General features: G+C 37.8%; 1 protein-coding gene across 5 annotated transcripts in view; it reads right to left on the minus strand.

Moving 5' to 3' along the window:
* Positions 1–18,966, minus strand: part of KIF6 (kinesin family member 6) — a 390,985-nt gene that overhangs the window by 252,417 nt on the left and 119,602 nt on the right. For all 5 annotated transcript variants that reach the window (XM_032253630.1, XM_032253629.1, XM_032253627.1 and 2 more), the window contains exon 7: positions 9,085–9,291. In XM_032253630.1, coding sequence (XP_032109521.1) covers positions 9,085–9,291 — 207 coding nt within the window. The remainder of the gene's footprint in view (positions 1–9,084; positions 9,292–18,966) is intronic.

Raw genomic sequence — 18,966 nt, forward strand, 5'->3', positions numbered from 1 at the left:
GATGGTAAAGACTCAATAAAGTAAATGTAGCATAACTGTGGCATTGTGAGCCCCATAATTTTTGGACAAATGAAATAACCTGTATAGTATTGGATACACTATTATTCTGCTTTTAGTGATTGGAAAATGTGTATAAAAACACAAGAGTAAAACATGCCTGATAAATACTACCAAAATTGGGCTGTACACCAGTAAACAAGAACTTAGGGAAACAGTTAAGGATAGTGGTTGAGGTCCCAGAGTCTCAAGCAAGACTGTCCAGGTGCAAGTCCTAGCTTTCCTAGGGCACATCACTCAACATGCCTCAGTCTCCTCATCTGTAAAATAGGAATAAAAATAGTACCTAACTCAAAGGTAGTTGAGATGATTAAAAGAGTTAAAATGTGCAAATTACTTTGAATAGTACCTAACCTAAAACAAGTGCTGTATATAGGCTTGCTCCCATTGTAAGCAACAGGAGTAATTTACCTTGGTTCAACTCCGGCTGGCTCATCTTACTCTTCATGAGTTCCTTAGGTACTTAATAAGAAGGTACTAGATGGATAGATGGCAGATGTAGCAAAGGCTGCTGGGGTTGTCCTAAAAGGAGGCAGCTGAGGCTCAGGGTTATCCTGGGCAGACAAATCCCGTGCTAGAATGTTCATTACAGAGCGGCAGTAATCAGCCACCCACAGGATGTGTCTTCAAGGACATCACAGGACCTTGGCTCCTGAAAATACCTCCGCCAGCACCTGTAATTGTTCTAGTCCTCCCTTCTCCCAGGAGTGTAATTTCCATTACCAGAACCTCCACTACAATGTTGGTTTACAAAACAAAAAGGGAGCATTGTTTTTTGAAGGCTGTTTTGAGCAAAATATACAACTATACCACTAGTCTCACTCTAAATTCATGACCACAGATGTTAGTACAATTCAGTAATCCTGTGATCTCTGTCTCAGAAATCACTTTTCAACTCTCAGAAATAAGACCTTCACACTTTCTTTTTTTTCAAATCTTTGTTCACCTTCTCCTTCTCTCCTCTATTTCAGTTTGAGCTGATGGCCACACTTCTACTAGATATGACAGATATAGATTCAGAACCCTGACCAGAGCTATCTCATGTCTCCATCATTAAAGCCCCTATACACTCTGCCCTTCACCTTCTTATTGTTCTGCTGCTGTCTAAGGCCAGCCCTCCATCCTTGCCATGACTCATCTGCTCTCTCCTACCTTTCTCCTACAATTACTTCCTCTCTCATCTGAAATAATTTCCCTTTCATCTGCACAATTCCGATTCTGCATGCCCACTACAGTCCTAAATGAAGATGGCTCTTGCCAAGTTCATCAGCAACCTTCATTGTACCAAGAGCACTGATTGCCCTCTTACTGGACTTCAGAGCTGAGTAAGTATGCAACACTGTTACCCACTGCCTCTCTTGGGAAACACTGTTCACTTGGTAACTGGGACACCACACTTTACTGGTTTTCATCTTTCCTCAAAAACTAGTCAATGAATGTTTCTTTTTCTTATTCCCAAATTACAAACTTTGGAGTGCCCCAGGGCTCAGTTCTTGATCCTCTTTTCTGTCTTATCTACATTCTCTCCCTATGTAATCTCATCCAATCACCTGGCTTTAATTATTATTTTATTAACTTATTTATTTGAGACAGAGTTTCTCTCTGTTGCACAAGCTGGAGTGCTGAAGTGCTGTGGCATGATCTCAGCTCACTGTAGCCTTTACTCCTGGGTTCAAGTGATCCTCGTGCCTCAGCCTCTGTAGCTAGGATTACAGGCATGCACCACTATGCCCAGCTAATTTTTTGTGTTTTTAGTAGAGACAGGGTTTTGCTATGTTGGCCAGGCTGGTCTCAAACTCCTGGCCTCAAGTAATCCACCCACCTCGGCCTCCCAAAGTGCTAGGATTACAGATGTGAACCACCATGCCCAGCCACTGCCTGGCTTTTAAATGCATCTATAGCCTGATGTCTTCCCAATTTATACCATCAATCTCAACCTCTTCCCTGAGCTACTATCACCTTGGCAACTCTCCATCTCTACCAGGATTTCTATTCTTGATTTTCTTTCCTCTCTGCCTTCAAGCCTGATTCTTTCTCAGACCTTACCCATAATCATTATGGCCCCACCATCAACCCGGTTGCTCAGGCCAAAACCTTAGGCAATCACCCTTGATTTGCCCTCACCCAATATACAATCCATCAGCAATTTCTATTAGGTTTACCTACAACACTTGCCAGGAATTGGACCACTTCTTATCACCTCTTCTTACCACCACCACTCCAGTTCAATCCTCTGGGGTCCCTTGCTTGGGCAACCACACAGGCCTTGGATTAGTCCCCCTGCTTCTACTTTTGCCCTTCCATGATCTGATCTTCACATAGCAGCCAGAGAACTCTTCACACAATGTTAAGTTATGCCAAGTCACTCCCTAATACGCTTAGCATAATATCCTAGCTCCTGTGTGATCTGTCCGTCTACCTACCTGACATCATGTCCTGCCATGTTCCCTGCGCCTGCACTGGCCTTCTGATTGTTGATTCAGCATGATGAGCTTATTCCCATACCAGAGCCTCTGAAACTACTGTTCTTTTTGCCTAGCATGCTCTTGACCCAGACTTCTGTGCAGCTTTCTGCTTCTCATTACTCACATCTTTGCTCAAATTTTGTTTTCTCACAAGGGCTTCCCCTGGACACCCTATCAAAAATAATACACCTACCTCCAGCCTGTTAATCTATTTTATTTTTCTTATAGTATGCATCACTATTAAAATTACATCTAGGTACTTGTTTGTTGTCTGCTTCCCCACTAGGCTTTCTGCTCCACAAGACCAGAGATGTTGTCTCTTTTCTTCATAGCTTGGCCCCCACTGCCTAGAACAGTGCTCAGTACTTGGTAACATAGCAGAAACAAAGCTGTCTCCCTCAGCTCTCATGGCAGCCCACCTTCTAGTTTGACTTCCTATGAAATTATTTCTCCTAGTCTGTCTTGAAACTCATGTTTTGCTTAAGACAGAGCTCCACCATGCAGACAGCCCTATGTGGGGTTTGGAGGTGAGCAGTGAGAGGTGGTAGGCATAAGGAGGAACTTCAGATTTGTAGGGGGCATGGTGGCAGAGGCATCTCATTCTTCTGAGGCAGCTGTGGGGAAGTTTCTGGAATTCAGTGCCATGTGGCTATACAGTAACACTTTGCTGCGCAGTTCAGTGGTGTGGTTAGGTGCGTCTCCTGGTTGCTCTGTGTAGCAGCCAAACCCAGTTTTCTGATTTTTTTGAGATTCTTTATGTTTAATAAACCATGCTTCTTAAAACAGCTAGTGGATTTTCCAGTTTACAACTAAGACACTTGACAAATATAACATGTGCTCGACACACCTTTGTCAAATAAATCAATTAATGAATGAGATTACTTAGTATGTCCTAGGAAGGCAGCAAGAAGCTCGTCAGTATGGAAGGAGGTTTGAGAGAACTAAGTTTCAGTGTAACTGGAAAGGAGGTGGGGAATATGGAGACCAAAGTCAGAGTGGCAAGAGATGCCAAGCAGAACTCCAGGCTCTAAGAGTGAAGAGGACAGATTAAGTATCTAAAAACGTGCAAGGAGGGCCCAAATATCCAAATGGGCTGGGCTGACAGATGTGCAGAGACAGTGGCATTATTGCTCATCAATAATTTCTCTAAGTACTTTGAAGTCCTTTTATAAAACAAATGTCACTGGTTTTATCCTGCTCTAGGAAACAATATTGATGTCTTTTCATTCAATGGCTTTATTGACAACTTAAAGGAGGATATGCTTATTAAACTTCCTGTTGACATTAATTTTCTTTTTTGAGGTGGAGCTTCGCTCTTGTTGCTCAGGCTGGAGTGTAATGGCGCGATCTCAGCTCACTAAAACTTCTGCCTCCCAAGTTCAAGCGATTCTCCTCCCTCAGCCTCCCAAGTAGCTGGGATTACAGGCGTTTCCACCACCACACCTAACTAATTTTGTATTTTTAGTACAGATGGGTTTCACCATGTTGGCCAGGTCGGTCTCAAACTCTTGACCTCAAGTGATCCACCCACCTCAGCCTCCCAAAGTGCTGGGATTACAGGCGTGAGCCACCGTGCCCGGCCCCAGTTGATATTAAATTAATCATGTGTTAGTAAACTTGCTTTTGGTTGCAAGAAACAGAAAATGTAACCCAAACTGGTTTTAAGTATAAGGAAAGTGTATTGGTTCATGTGATTGAAATAGGAAAGGCTTTAAGTTAGAAGGAAACCAAAAGATTAATGCTACCATCAAGGACTTAGTTTTTGCTCATATCTCTGCTATGTCTTCCATGTGGTAGAAGTCAGTCTCTTCTTGTGGCCCCACAATGGTTGCCAAAAGCCCTGATGTTATATACTTCCTTATTCATAACTTAGGTGAGAAAGAATTTTTCTTTCCTAATCATTAAACAAATTCCTGCGGTTCAGTAGAAATGAGCTTGGGTCCTGGGCCCATCCTTGAACTAATCACTGTAGCCAGGAGATAGACAGGCTCCAATTCACTTAGATCAGTCAGGATCTACCTGACAAGTTGGGATGGGCTCTTGGATGCGCTTTGCACTGGCATGGACATTGCAGAGGCAATTCCAACGTCCTCTCTAGAAAGGGCTTTCTAAAGAATTGGAGATCAAATTGGGATGATAGATTAGAAAATACGGTCTTAGAAATGGAGAAAATGAAGGCAGTCATCTTAGGGAAATCTCTTAAATAAAGTGAACCTCTTAAATAAAGTGAGTCTCAGTTCCCTCACTTGTAAAAGTAGTATTGAAATGTCTGTCTATCTCACAGAAATGTTTTAAAAATTAATAATTTCTGGAATCATTCTTAGTAAACAAAAAAGCACTCAGTGTTATTGAAAGAAATGTTCTTTATAAAATGTTCATGTAATGTTCTTTATGAAACTCTTGAAGACTAATTTTCACCGTATCAACACATTTGCGGGCCATTTCTTTAGAAGAGGACCCTTAGAAGGTATCTTATCAGCTCTCAAGGAGCTTTAGGAATGCCATAAGCCCAGCCCACTTGGAGCAGATGTAAAACTCTGGAATGACCCAGAAACAGCAGATAATCAGGAAAGAGGCAGAGGTAGATTATTCTTTGTGGGGCTGCTATGGGTTCTTAAATTGGACAGGAACCACATTTTCTGAAAGGCACAAGAAAATGGGGTAGTCATAAAACCTGACTTTTTAATTTTTATTCTTTCCATCTTAGATTGCATGTACAAATACAATGGCAAATATTCCTGAAGTCATTCTTTAAGTGACAAGGAGTGGAACCTCACATTATGCTTAATAATATCTCCAAGTATCTGAAAACTGTGCCTGTAATCAATAATTCTATTTACTATTTAATTAGTTAAAGATTTTTTTTTAAAGGAGGTTGGAAGTCTTTGGAAAATTATCCTATGAAAATTGACAAAGATTTGGAGTGTTACAACTGGCACTGACACCATTACTTTTTCTTCTGAACACAACACATTCAGTGGAAGCCAAATAGAAACTAAAACTCTGAAAAAGTCCCATTTATTTTGAATAAGGGCTGAAGGCAACTCCAATTCTGATTTCTGTAGTGGTCCAGAGCAAGCACTTCATTTCTAGTGGTTTCTCACTTGATGTTTGGGCTGATAGAGGCTATGGGTCACACCAGGAGCACTCGGTGAGATTTAGGACAAGTATGCATGTCTCCCTTTTCCTCCCATAAACTCAGTTTCTAGGGCCAAGATGTACCCTGTTATTGTGGCTTAAAATGTTTTTGAGGAAACTTTTTGCAAAAAGTACTGCATACACAAGGAGAACTCCAAAACCCACAATACTCTGGCAAACAGAAAAGTTATTTACTTGTGAACACATAAAGTACATTCAACTCAGAGAGGCTACCCACTTTGAGCAGGTGTGAGATTTCACAGTCATGGCCAAAAAGTAATTATAATGCTGCAGGGAATTTGTGGAACCAATGTAGGCTAACTGAAGTTAACACAAGTTACCAGATGATTTCCCATTCCATCTCTATCTTATATATTGAAACTGAGAAAGAGAGGATGTAATTGATTCCCAACACTCAGATGGATTTCTATTACAGATCTCAAATAACTGTACTGCTAAGTATTTATTTGTATGCTTTGCTATTCTGCTGGCTAACATGATAGCCTGGCCTACTTCTCGTCATTCATCTATCCCCATTGCCCAACATAACTGAAGCCCCAGTAAATATTCAATCACAATTTGCTGAATGAATGAATGAAGCTAATTAAATTAAATTGTGTTATATTTGCAGTCTTATTAGTCCCATAATAAAGTACTACATAAAGAGAAGTTGATTAACAAAGGTCCTTGAATTTTGTTATTCATTAAATATCTTCCTATTCCTATCTTCTTATTCCTATGTACTCCCTCGTTTTCTCTTATTTCTTTCTGTGTGAAATTCAAAATTTCTCTTCTACCAACCTACTTACTCTCTAGCACCTACTCCTAGATTCACTCAGCCTCACATGTCCATGCTCACAGACTAGTTTTCCCATATTTATGTTTTTCTTTCCTCTCCCACTAAACTCCTCTCTCTCCATTATCTCATGTTGAACCTCCTCTTTTCCTGTGAAGACACTTGTATATCAGTGTAAATGGTTAACAGCTGGAGTGATGCAGTGGGTGAAAATGAAACATCAGTTACAGAGACCAAGGGCCAATGACATGTGAATGTTATCGAGACCCTGAGCAAATTCACCCCCCTGGGCTGGAGCTAAGAGCCGACAGGCTGGCAATTCCCACTGCCTACACACTCTGCCCCATCCTTAATTGGCTCAACCCTACTCATTCCTCCAGTCTCTGCATGGTATCAGGCCCTAAGAAAACCATCATCACCTCTCACCTCCTCAGTCTCAGTCAGATACCCCACTGCAAGCTCCTCTCACTCCTTTTACTTTCTCTTCACTGCTCTCACCTGGCTTACAGCCACATACTTAAAGAATATGCCTTTAATTCCTGTCTCCCTACACTGAACCAAGAGGTCTTTGGGGAAAGGACTGTTTCTATTTCGTTCACCACTAGGCACCAGTGCCTAGTGCAGCCCTCAGCACATTGTAGTTCATTATAAATATTTGTTAGATAAATAAATTAATGATATAGAAAATCCAATGCCACATAGCCCCCAAGACTACTCACACGAGGCTGTCATAAGAATTTTGAAGGGAAGAAATGTGAGGAGAGGAACAGTTTTAGTGACAAGTAGCAGCTTATAATGGCTTATAGGATAAAAAAAAAAAAAGAATTAAGGGCAGAACATTTCTCTTGAGTGATTACAATTGGTGGGAAGTCTGATTCAACTGATGAACATAATTTTGTATGAACAGATGGATATAATGGAAATTAAAACAGACAGCGCTACCATCCGAAACAAGCAGACGCATTTCTTTGAAATAAAGCACTTTGAATACAGCCCGTTATGTTTTCATATCAATGTTCTGTAAGTGTTCTATTAAGTAAAAAGCTCTGTTAAGTATAAGCAGTGTGTAACATTTGAGCAAGAAAGAGCTTAGGAATGCCGACTCTTGTTAAAAACACTAAAATGATCTGAATGCCAGGCTGGCCTTAATCTCTGGGTGCTGCATGACTGGGATTCATCTGGTTAGAGTGTAGCCACGTGTACCTTGCTCAGATAGGGTCCCTTAGGTTTCTCTCCATCTGCTTTTTTAGCCAATGTGACCACCACATAGCATTTAACAATGAAGCAACATCAGTCTCAGAAGCATTCATTAAGCAGTTTAAAAAAATGTTTTATTTTTTCCCCTCTAATCTTTTAGCCGAATCATTAACAAGTCCTTCAGTCTCACCAAGAGTCTGTACTTCTCCAATCACATTTTTGATCGTGTTTCTTATTTATTTTATTTTTTGAATTTGGAAGTAGTTGCCATCTTTAACATTCAACTCACAGCCCTTATACTCAGAAAGCTAAATGGAACTTGAGAAATCATCTAATTCAATCCACTCATTTTAGAGATGAATATATTTTTTCTGAAAGACTTTATTTAGCTAAATTCAGATGAGTGTTCTCTCCTCTGGCATTAAATTCAGAAATTAAAAATAGAGCCCATACTGGGATGGATTGTAATCAGCTTGGGGTAGAAGTAGGAAGAGAAAGCTACAAGTCTAAAAGAACCATCATGGGGTCAAAATTACCAACTAAATAAAGTATCCCCAAGCAGAAAACATGTCAGCCATCTCAAAGTTATGTTCCCATTGTTAATCTACTAGCTTGAAAACAGGCAACAGGAAGCCAACTGTAACTTCTACTTACCAACTACTAATTTTACAATAAGGCAGTAAGACAAAAAGTGAAAAAGGGTATAGGCTGTGAAGCCTAGCAAATCTAGATTCAAATCCTCACCCTCCCCTAGCTGGGTAACCTTGTGGGAAGACTTTTGGAAGACTTAAATTTTAAAATCTATATGATGGGGATAGTAACTAATGCCTACAATCTAGGGCTGTTGTGAGGTTTCAATAAAATGGTAGATACAAAATGCTAGTAGATCTACCAATGTTCCCAGCAGTATTAGTCACAATAGCCAAAAGGCAAAAACAATGCAACTATCCATCAGGGATGAATGTATAAACAGTATGTGACACAGACATACAATTGGATATTATTCAGTTTAAAAAAGGAAGAAATTCTGATACATGCTACAACATGGATGAAGCTTGAAAACATTATGCTAAGTGAAATAAGCCAGACACAAACAGACAGCTGTTGTATAACTCCACTTACATGAGACACCTGGAAGAGGCAAATTTATAGAGACAGAAAGTAGAGTAGAGATTACCAGAGACCAGAGTATAGGGGAATGGGGAGATTCTGTTTGAGAGTATAAAAAACCTTCAGAAATGGATAGTGTTGATATTGCACAACTTTATAAATGTACTTAATGCCACTGAGTTGTACACTTAAAAATTATTAAAATGGCAAATTTTATATCTATTTTATCATAACAAAATTCTAAGAGAATGCCTGATACATAGTATGTGGTCAGCAAATAGTAGCTATAGTTATTAATGCATCCCACTCTGCCCATTTTACCTGCTCTAAGTAATGTAGTGACAAGTTGATATACTTGGCCTCTGTTAGAAGAAGGCCCCCTACTCCAGTCTTTGCGACTCGCTCTGAACCAGCCAGGTCAACCAAATGAAGTTTGGCATGTCGTACAGTTGCAGATCCTGGTTCCTTGCTTGACAAATGAACAGTGAAAATGCAGTGGGAACGGGTTGAAGCTTGGTTCATAGGAGTCTATAAAAAAATTGCAGAACAAAAATCATTTGAACAATGAGAATTTTTGAAGAATATCAAAAGTCCGAAAGTGATATTTTTAGGGATAAGACATTTCCCACGAAGCCAACTGTGAACTGCAGCAAAACCATTTGTAACTAAGACCTTTAAAGTAAGTTATTTTTAACGTATTACTAACTCTTGAATTACTGATGACCAATGTGGATGGTTTCACTCAGAAAGCGAGAAAAGAGTTCTAATGAGGTATAGATTGAGTCCTCTTGACAATAGAGCTTTATTTTATTACCTGACTATAATCCATACGTTAACCTTGGCTAGCCAGATTGAAAATGCTTAATGTTAATCTCATGGGAAAAAAGATGAGAATGTGTGTATCAGAAAAATGATCACAATTGTAAACACAATCCACAAAGAAACGTACCATCACTGCTACTACTCAACACTAAAGTGGAGGCCCTAGACAATATAATGAACAAGAAAAAGAAATAGAAGGCATAATAGTAGGAAAAGAAGAAATTTAAAATTCCATTATGTATAAAAAATATGGTGGTCTACATAGAAAATGCAAGAGCATCTGCAAACAAATGGCTAAGAACTGAAAAGTTTAGCATGGTTGCTGGATATGAGATGAATATATAAAATGAATGAGGTTCTAATAAGTCAGAGCAACAATTAATCAGAAAATATAATATTATTCACAATGGCAAGAAAGACAATGAAATAATAAGGGACGAATTTTATAAAGGATATGTAATTTATAGAAAAAATGATAAGATAACATTAAAGGGAGAAGAAAACTGGAATAAAGGGTGTACATGATATTAATGCACCATTTCATAGATGGAAAAACTCCAAACTAATCTATATATAAATGTCTATATATAACCTATATATTCAATGTGATTAAAATAAAAATGCTACAGCTTTTGTTTACAGAAAAAGACAAATTGATCCTAAATATCATACAGAAGAGAAATCTTCAAATAAAATGAAAAGTAATGCTGTTTACACTTCCTTATTGAAGTTGCTATATCAAAAAAGCAAAAGAAAAAAAAGCAAAAGTAATTCTGTGAAAGAAGAACAAAAAAAGGGACTTTCCTGCCATCTATCAAAGTATACCATAAAGCTACAGTAAATAGAACAGTGTGGTACTGGTGCAGGAGCAGAGATAGGTCAGTGAGACATGCTGTGCTCACTGAGGAGCTCTGTATGAGATAGAGGAGACATCATACCTCAGTGGAGGAAGGATGCACTTATTTAATAAATGGTGCTGGAATAACCAGCCATCTATCTTGAAAAAAATAACTTAGATTGCTTTCTTACACTATGAACACAAAGAAATTCCAGAATAGATTAAAGCTTTAAGTGTGAAATAACACAATTCTAGCACCAATACAATAAAACATGAAAGCATATTGTAATCAACCCAAGGAGGTAATGGATATTTTAAGAAAAGACATAAAACACAAAAATAAATTGATTTAAAATATATGACCAAGATAATCCAAAATGTAAAAACTTCTGTCTGATAAAATCCACCATAAAATTAAAACACTAGAAGACATCTGCAGTATATGTGGCTGACAGAACGTTAATAATAAATAAAGAACTTGGCTGGGTGCTGAGGCTCATACCTGTAATCCAGCACTTTGGGAGGCTGAGGTGGGTAGATCATTTGAGGTCAAGAGTTTGAGGCCAGCCTGACCAAAATGGTGAAACATGTGTCTACTAAAAATTCAAAAAAAAAAAAAAAAGCCAGGATTGGTGTCATATGTCTGTAGTGCCAGCTACTTGGGAGGTTGAGGCAGGAGAATTGCTTGAACCCAGGAGGCAGAGACTGCAATGAGCCAAGCTTATGTCACTACACTCCAGCCTGGGTGACAGAGCGACACTCCATCTCAAATAAATAAATAAATAAATAAATAAAAGAGCTCTTGCCAATCAGTAAGAAAAAGTGATCAAAGAACATAACTAGGTAACTTATAAAGAAGAAATCTGGAAACGGTTAATGAATATTTGGAAAAAATGCTCAAATTTATACATAATCAGAACCACATCACTTAGAACCATAAGGTTAAACTATTTTACACCCATCAGATTGGAAAAATTTTTAAAAATAGAGTCTAACAAAATAAGTGTTGGTGGAGATATAAGGAAATGGGAAATTTTATGTACTGCTGGTGGAAATGTAAATTAAGAACAAATGTTGAAAGCAATCTGATAATACACGGTAAAGTTGCAAATACATATAACCCACAGCAGCCATCAGTAAACTACTAGATATATTTACTAGAAAGAAAGAAATAGCAAGAAATCCGTGCAAGATGTACAACCTAAGTAGACATCTGTGGCAGAAAAGATTAGTAAACTGAGATAATTCAAATTACAGAGATGTTAAAATAAAGCAACTTTGGATAGATTAGCATAAATGGTTTTCTAAAATAGATCTGAGAGAAAAATGCAAGTTAAATAATAATATGAACACTATGATGCAATTTACAAAATTAAAAAAGCAATATTACATATTGTTCATGAAGCTATAACTTAGGTCATTAAGTATAAAAACACAGACCAGACGGATACACCAAATTAATGACAGCAATTGCATTTGTGAGGGATGGAAATGAAAGGCCAAGAAAGGGGCCTTCAGCTTTATCTGCAGTATTCTATTTCATTTAATTAAAAATTATTAGAAGCAATTCCTGGATTGGAAAACATGGATGTTGGTCACACTATTCTCTGCACTTTTTTGTGTTTTATATTTTTTGGAACAAGAAAGAAATTAATCTGATTCAAGACACAAGTGACAAGTTAGCAGTATCATCCTCTGAAACAACAACAACGACAACAAAAAAATATTCCAAATGAGCATTCATACAAATAAATATGTCCAGATCTCCACCTTTGCAAAGTAAGATTTAACCAAAAAAATTCGATATGGATGCACACATGTGCAGACAGGGTAACATATCTGAATGGTAATTCAACCAGAAATTCTTTTTGTAAATATAAATTATTGATATACACCATAGTTGATTTACACCAACTAGCAAAATAAACAGATGTCAAAATGCTGGCATAGTTTTGGTGATGATGATGTATCTAGTGAGTTAAACAGGCTGAAAATTTGACCCATTACTTGTTGCCACAATAACTATGCCCAAACCTGGCCAGTGTGTGATTTTGCCTGCTAAAGTGGATCAGCAAATAACTGTGCATGTAAAACCGCAAACTCAAATTTAGAACCTAAGTTGAGGTGTTTTGGAAGTGACTGTAAGTTATTTGCAGAACTTAAACATGGGTTTCATTTCACTGTCATATTCGCACAACAATAAATCCTACAATACTGCAAGAAAAGTCAAACTGACAATCAATATAAACAAATAACATGGAGACTTCTCAACAGCTGTCTTCAGCTTTGAAACAGATATTCTGAAACCATCATAAAATGTGAACCATTAATGAATATTGGTAGAGTGTACCCATTTCAAAGGAATATGAGATTCACAGAAACTAAAATTGCATATTCTGGAGTCTGTAATTAAAATGCAGTAATATGCTGTAGGAGTCCCTGCCTACAGTTTTGCAACTTCTTATAAATATTTTCTGCATGAAGTAGCAGTTGGTGTCCTCTTAGATAAAAATTTCTTAAACCTCAGAAAACATTCTTTATGTGGAGCTTTTCAAGTGTGATTGGATGTGCTTGTGTCTGCTCTGTGTTTATTTAAGGATGTCTTTATGTCTCATAGGCATGGCCCTACATTTGTCCTTTTAAAGGTAAAATTGTATTAAAACGTTTCTGAAACTGCCTAAGAACAGATGGCACCATTTAGGCAGATTCATTCAAAGTTAAGCACACATTTTAAACAAATGTGCTTTTGGCACTAGCGACTGTGCCTGTGGAAAAATTTTAGTGATGATTAATCATCTGCATGCAGAGAGCTTTCAGGTTTCCTATTAGCCTACGTATATCACTGTGTTAGGCAGTACAGAGACAAGAAGGAAAATAAGACCTGGATCTTGCCCTCAAGGAACTTATAATCTAGTCAGGATCTAAAGCCACAACGTGTGAAATGAGAATGAGCATGAAATGAGAAAGGCAAAATGTGCAGTAAAGAAAGTGATCTGTTCTTAGCAGTGAACATGCTGATCCTCTAGGTAACATCTGAAAATGCTAACCATTCCTTTGTTGTAGGAGCTCTCCACCTTCTGCCCACCACCTGGTTTCTAGGGCCAAATACTCTCCAGGCTCTTTCTCTTTCTCTATTGCTTTTTCCTTTACTCTGTACTCTTCTTTTCAGTCCCTAAAAATAGGTGTGTCCTAAGTTCTGGTAACCATATTTCTTCCTCTTAGAGACTCACCTTCTACAGTTCAAATCCTCACTGCATAGACTCTGTAGTATAATAAAAGTCACACCAAAAATCTCAGATTTTGGTGTCAGATAATCTGGTTTCAAGTCCTGGTTCTGTCACTTACTAGTGTTAAAAGCTTAATCAAATTTACATGAAGTAATTTTGATTTTCATGTTTCTAGAATGCCATATTAAGATCTGCTTCGTTGCAGAGTTATATTAAACACCAACTGAGTTACTGAGTGCTGAAGTGATCCGCCAAGCGTATTGGGTCGTATTAGTGTCACTGTTGACATTCACTTTATTCAGATGCCTCCTGTGTCCTTATCCTCTACCTTAATTGTTCTGTATACCAGATTAGAATGTCTAACAGTTTGACTGATCATAGTCATTAGAATGCCTTGCCAGCATCTTGTACACAATGTTCCCAAAACAACATTATCTCTTTCTCTCCCTGTGTCCCATGAATGGATATCCAACCCATTCTCCTCCTGTTGGATTTCCCTCCACTTCTCTGTATCTACATCAGTAGCCAAATATCTTTTACCTCACTTGGGTTAGCAGTCTCTCCCTTCTAGTCTCAGTCCTCTTGTCCCTCCCAATTGTTCTCCACCTCTCAGACAAAGTAGTATTTTTAAAAGGCATAGTTGATTAATGCCAATCCTATCTACATCCCTGAATTAAACTAGCATGCTTCCTAACACTAAATATCTCTATTCCTTTCATCTGGGCCTTATGCACCTGTTTATCAAAATCCCTTTTAAATATGGCTCTGGCACTTGAATTGAATATATTATTTCAAAAGTAGCCTTATCACAGCAGAGGACATTGGAGGTATTACTTCCTGGAACTTGAGCAATCTAAATCTAGTATTGTCAGTAAATAGCATGTCATGTGAAGTGTTACTATACCAGATATGCTCCAGCCTTTACCCATGCTATGGAATTTCTTTGGGACACACAAACACACGCACGCACGCACACACACACAGACACACACTCTAGTTTATTTCATGACTGCATTTGATTAGTTTTTAGTCAACATTACGATCTACTGGATCTTGATCTTTTTTTGAATTTTGTGCTATCTACAAATGAAAATGTAAGGAATCCAGTGAGCCTAGGTTTTTAAATTTTCACCCCATAAAAGAAAGTCTATTCTCCATTTTCCAAAAAAGAAAACGTGGAAGATAACAAGCTCATATTTTTTATATAAGCCCTAAAAAAAACTGACAAAGGATTATTAAATAATGGTCAGTAAGCAATTAAGAGTCAGCATTGATTTTACCTTAATTTCATTCACTTTTCTGATAGCATTTAAAATTTTATAGATCAAATCAATTCAATTTATTTTTTTAAATCTCTCAAAATATCCTTGGGGATATAAAGAGAAATTGAAGGAATATAAAAGTGCTTGGGTTGAAGTCAACTGTACAATACCCATAACTGTTACCTAACGGGGTGGAGAGCGGAGGTGGTCTTGGAATGCTGTCGTTCTGCCCTACTGCCCCATGTCTTACACATTGTTTGGATGAGAATATACAAGATAGAGTCATCACATCTGAAGCCTATGGTTAAAGAAAGGTATTTTTCCTCTTTCTTATCTCCTATGTAGCAAAATCTTACTTCTCACTGAAGGGCCATTCATCTGAAGGTTACTTCCTACAAAGCCTCTCCATTTCTCTCTTCCTCCCTCCTAGACTTCAAGCTCTTTGAGGACAGGGACTGGGTCTTATGCATCATTGCCTAGCATAACATAGTAGTGTTAAAAAATGTCTGTTAATTTGTTGACTCTTGCTCATTTCTTGTGTTCTGGAATTTTTACAGCATGCTCCATAATGTCTAAAAATCTTCAAATAATTCTGTGACTACATCTGCAAGCTTTTTAAGTCCATGAAATACAGTTCATTTGAGTCTAAAAATTAGAACTATTTGAAACAGCTAGACTGACTCAAATCTCCCTAACAATCTTGGGCTTCAGCTATTTGTTGTGCCTGATTCCAGAGCTCCTAATCACTACTCCCTACATCTTCAATTGCCTTTTCTCTTGTCTAGAATGTCCTCTAGCTTGTCAGTCAAGTATATCCTTTTCCTACTCCCCAAATAAACCTACTCAAAATTCATTTATCTTCATGAATTCCCTTGGAATATATCCAATTGGCATTAGCAATTGTGTTCAAAAAGGACATTTAACATTTGTGCACATGAACAGGCATTAATATCCAAATCCTGGAATAATCCAAAAAAGTTGGTTGTTGGAGTTTTACATGTTTGTTAAAAAATCCATTTGGAACATTGTTTAAATTGTGTTATCATAATGAACTGCTTGCTCTAGTGCGTAGTGAAGCAGTGGTGTGACCCACTGGCCTTCAGATGCATGTTTGGTGTCCAGCTCATTTTGTGGCAGTGAAAACAGAATGGCACAGATTGTAAAAAGTGACTCAAAAATGACCTGACAGGCAATGGTGGCTTCAGAATGTTTATATACAAGGGTTTTGGAGCAGCAACGTGACTGTGGAGGCAGGGGTGGAAGCTGCTTTGTTAGGACGCTTTACATAACATCAAATGCCTGCACTGAGGACTAGAGAGCAGTGCTAACGCCCCTTCTACTGCCCTTTATCCCTCTCCCTGTCAGTGGCTTGGCTCCCACCCTCAGAAGCTATTTCATATGGTAAAAGACCTCAAATCTCATTGTTTAATAATCCTTTTCTATTGAGCAGGAGATACCTGTTGCCTGAAAAAGAAATTTGAAAATAAATGGTGATGCACTTTTTTTGTGGGGGGTGTGTGTGTGTGTGGCCAAGCCATTTTTAGTAATAATTCTGACTTGGGGGCAAGAATCAATAAATGAAATATAATTTCTGGGGGTTTGCATAATATGCTCTTATGGATGCTTGTAAAATTAATTTTTTTTCTGCTTTTAGTTAAACTTACGTTTTCAATCACTTCAAAAATGATTGTAGACAAGTAGTGCAGGCTTCAATGATTCGAATTACCTCTGTATATCAAATTAAAAGTTTTTCAGGGTACCTTGAAAGCTTACTTATTTCTTGTCATAACTTATATGTTTTATTCCATTTCTGTGTACCAAAATCTTTTTTTCAACCACTTTGCTCTCTTGGAGTAAAATATCTCAACAGGAATTTCCACTAATCTAGAATTGACCAAATGAAGGAAATCTCTTTTCAACTGAATCGGATATTATAAAGTATATGCCTGTGATTCCTTAAAACATACCAACTAAGAACAACAATAGCAACCACAAGATCTGGAATTCAGCTTTCCACTTCAGTTCTCTTTGTTTGATAACACTTTCTACACCGGCAAGCTAATGTTCCTCTGCCCATTTGCTCTATCTGAATTGAAGACCGAAAATGCTAACTTCCATGTGGTTTTCTAAATGTTTTCTGGGTTGGTATCTCAGCCTTTCAGGTTAAACCTCACCCTTAATGAAGAATTACCTAATCCATTATCATTGGTTAAGTGATTCTTCATATAGTTCTGCCCATATTAAATGAATTGAATTAGGAAGCCTGCCATGCCCCTGACGTACTCTAACTCAGCCTGGAAAAGTGAGACCTCACCAAACCTAGTGGTTTAGCACATGACCCTACAAACACCTACCTCAATCTTTTCAGGAGTTGTTTCAGAACACACTGCTTAGCAACAAAATATTCCTGAGTGGATATCCCTCTACTGGAATTAATGATCCTAAACTTCTCATTTTTCTTTCTGACTTTTCTCTTTATAAGACACCTGGCTTTTAGAAATGGAGTTGAAATGATTTTCCCCAGTTGCAGGATTCTAGGTCTTTTTCTTATCCAGCATATTGTCAAAGTAGTTTTGTAAAACAGAAAAAGACTAGACACACCAATTTTATTTAAAATTAAAACAAACTTTGAAGCAATCTGGAATATATAAGAAGAATGTTCTAATAATTATGATTCACCTTTATGAGAAGAATAGGTCTAGTATGTTTTATTATGTATCCCTCCTAACAAGTCTGGGATCAATTTGATGAATTTTGATTTTCACATCCTCAAAGATCTATTAGCTGACTCAGGAATTTTAGGGAAACAATGTCAGAATTTGTGGCTCTGTTGAAGCTTCCTCTGTGGGTGTCAGGATTCGGATTACTGCCCTGTGGGTCATTTCCCCAGGATTTGGCAAATCAAAGTCAAACAAATTTATATCAAAATCTAAGTCTGCTAAATGGTGGTACATATGGGAAATTGAGAAGGAATTTTACCTGTATCTTTAATAGGAACTACATTCAATTATCATTCCTACATATCATCCTTGAGTTGAATAGCATCATATCCTCCACCAGCATTAAGGTTTGCTCTCTAAACAACGAAAATTATATAACCCAAAATGTCTGCGCAACCCCTTGCTGTATTTTTCACTTGATTGCAAAAGGAATTATAAGCTAAATTTAGCCATCAAAACAGTAACTTATTATAGTTGTCTTCTCTGTTTCATCTTTCAAATTGAGTTAGAATTTTTTTCTTTTTTCTCTTCCTATTAAAATTCAGCCTTCGCTTAAAAATTTCCAAGTCTGACCATTCACATAAGTGGAATAATAATATTATGGGGCTGAAAGGGATAACAATTCTAATAATTTTTAGCAGTTTATTCAAACTTTTTTTTTTTTTTTTTTTTGAGACAGAGTCTTGTTCTGTCACCTGGGCCAGAGTGTAGTGGCACAATCTCGGCTCATGCAACCTCTGCTCCCAGGTTCAAGCAATTCTCCTGTCTCAGCCTCCCGAGCAGCTGGGACTACAGGCTCCCACCACCATGCCCGGCTTATTTTTGTATTTTTAGGTGAGACAGGGTTTCACCATATTAGTCAGGATGGTCTCAAACTCCTGACTTCAGGTGATCCACTCACCTCGGCCTTCCAAAGTGCTGGGATTACAGGCATGAGCCATCATGCCCAGCCTCAAACTGCCTTTTTTATATATACTACATACTTGGGATTATAGACAAGCTGAAACTACCTTTTACTATCCTGTGTATAAACAACTGGGACACAGGTCATAATAAACACAACAGGGAGAATTTAGATATACATTTGTATAATTTTGTTCTTATGAAAGAAATGTATCCCTTGAAACTTTATTGTGATAGCTCTCAATGTAATCTTAGAGTCTAGACATCAAGATCAGTAACAGACACAAATTTTAGGACAATGTCACTCAGAGTAAAGATGCTGGAGAAAGAACTCTAGAAGTACAGATGTCCAATATTAGGCCTAACAACCTATTTTATTTTCATTCACAGTTGACTTGTGTTTTCTGACAGGATACCCTTAAGGCTCTTTC

Source organism: Sapajus apella, unplaced genomic scaffold, assembly GCF_009761245.1.
Source record: "Sapajus apella isolate SASKATOON/1434 unplaced genomic scaffold, GSC_monkey_1.0 scaffold83, whole genome shotgun sequence".
Taxonomy (NCBI): domain Eukaryota; kingdom Metazoa; phylum Chordata; class Mammalia; order Primates; family Cebidae; genus Sapajus; species Sapajus apella.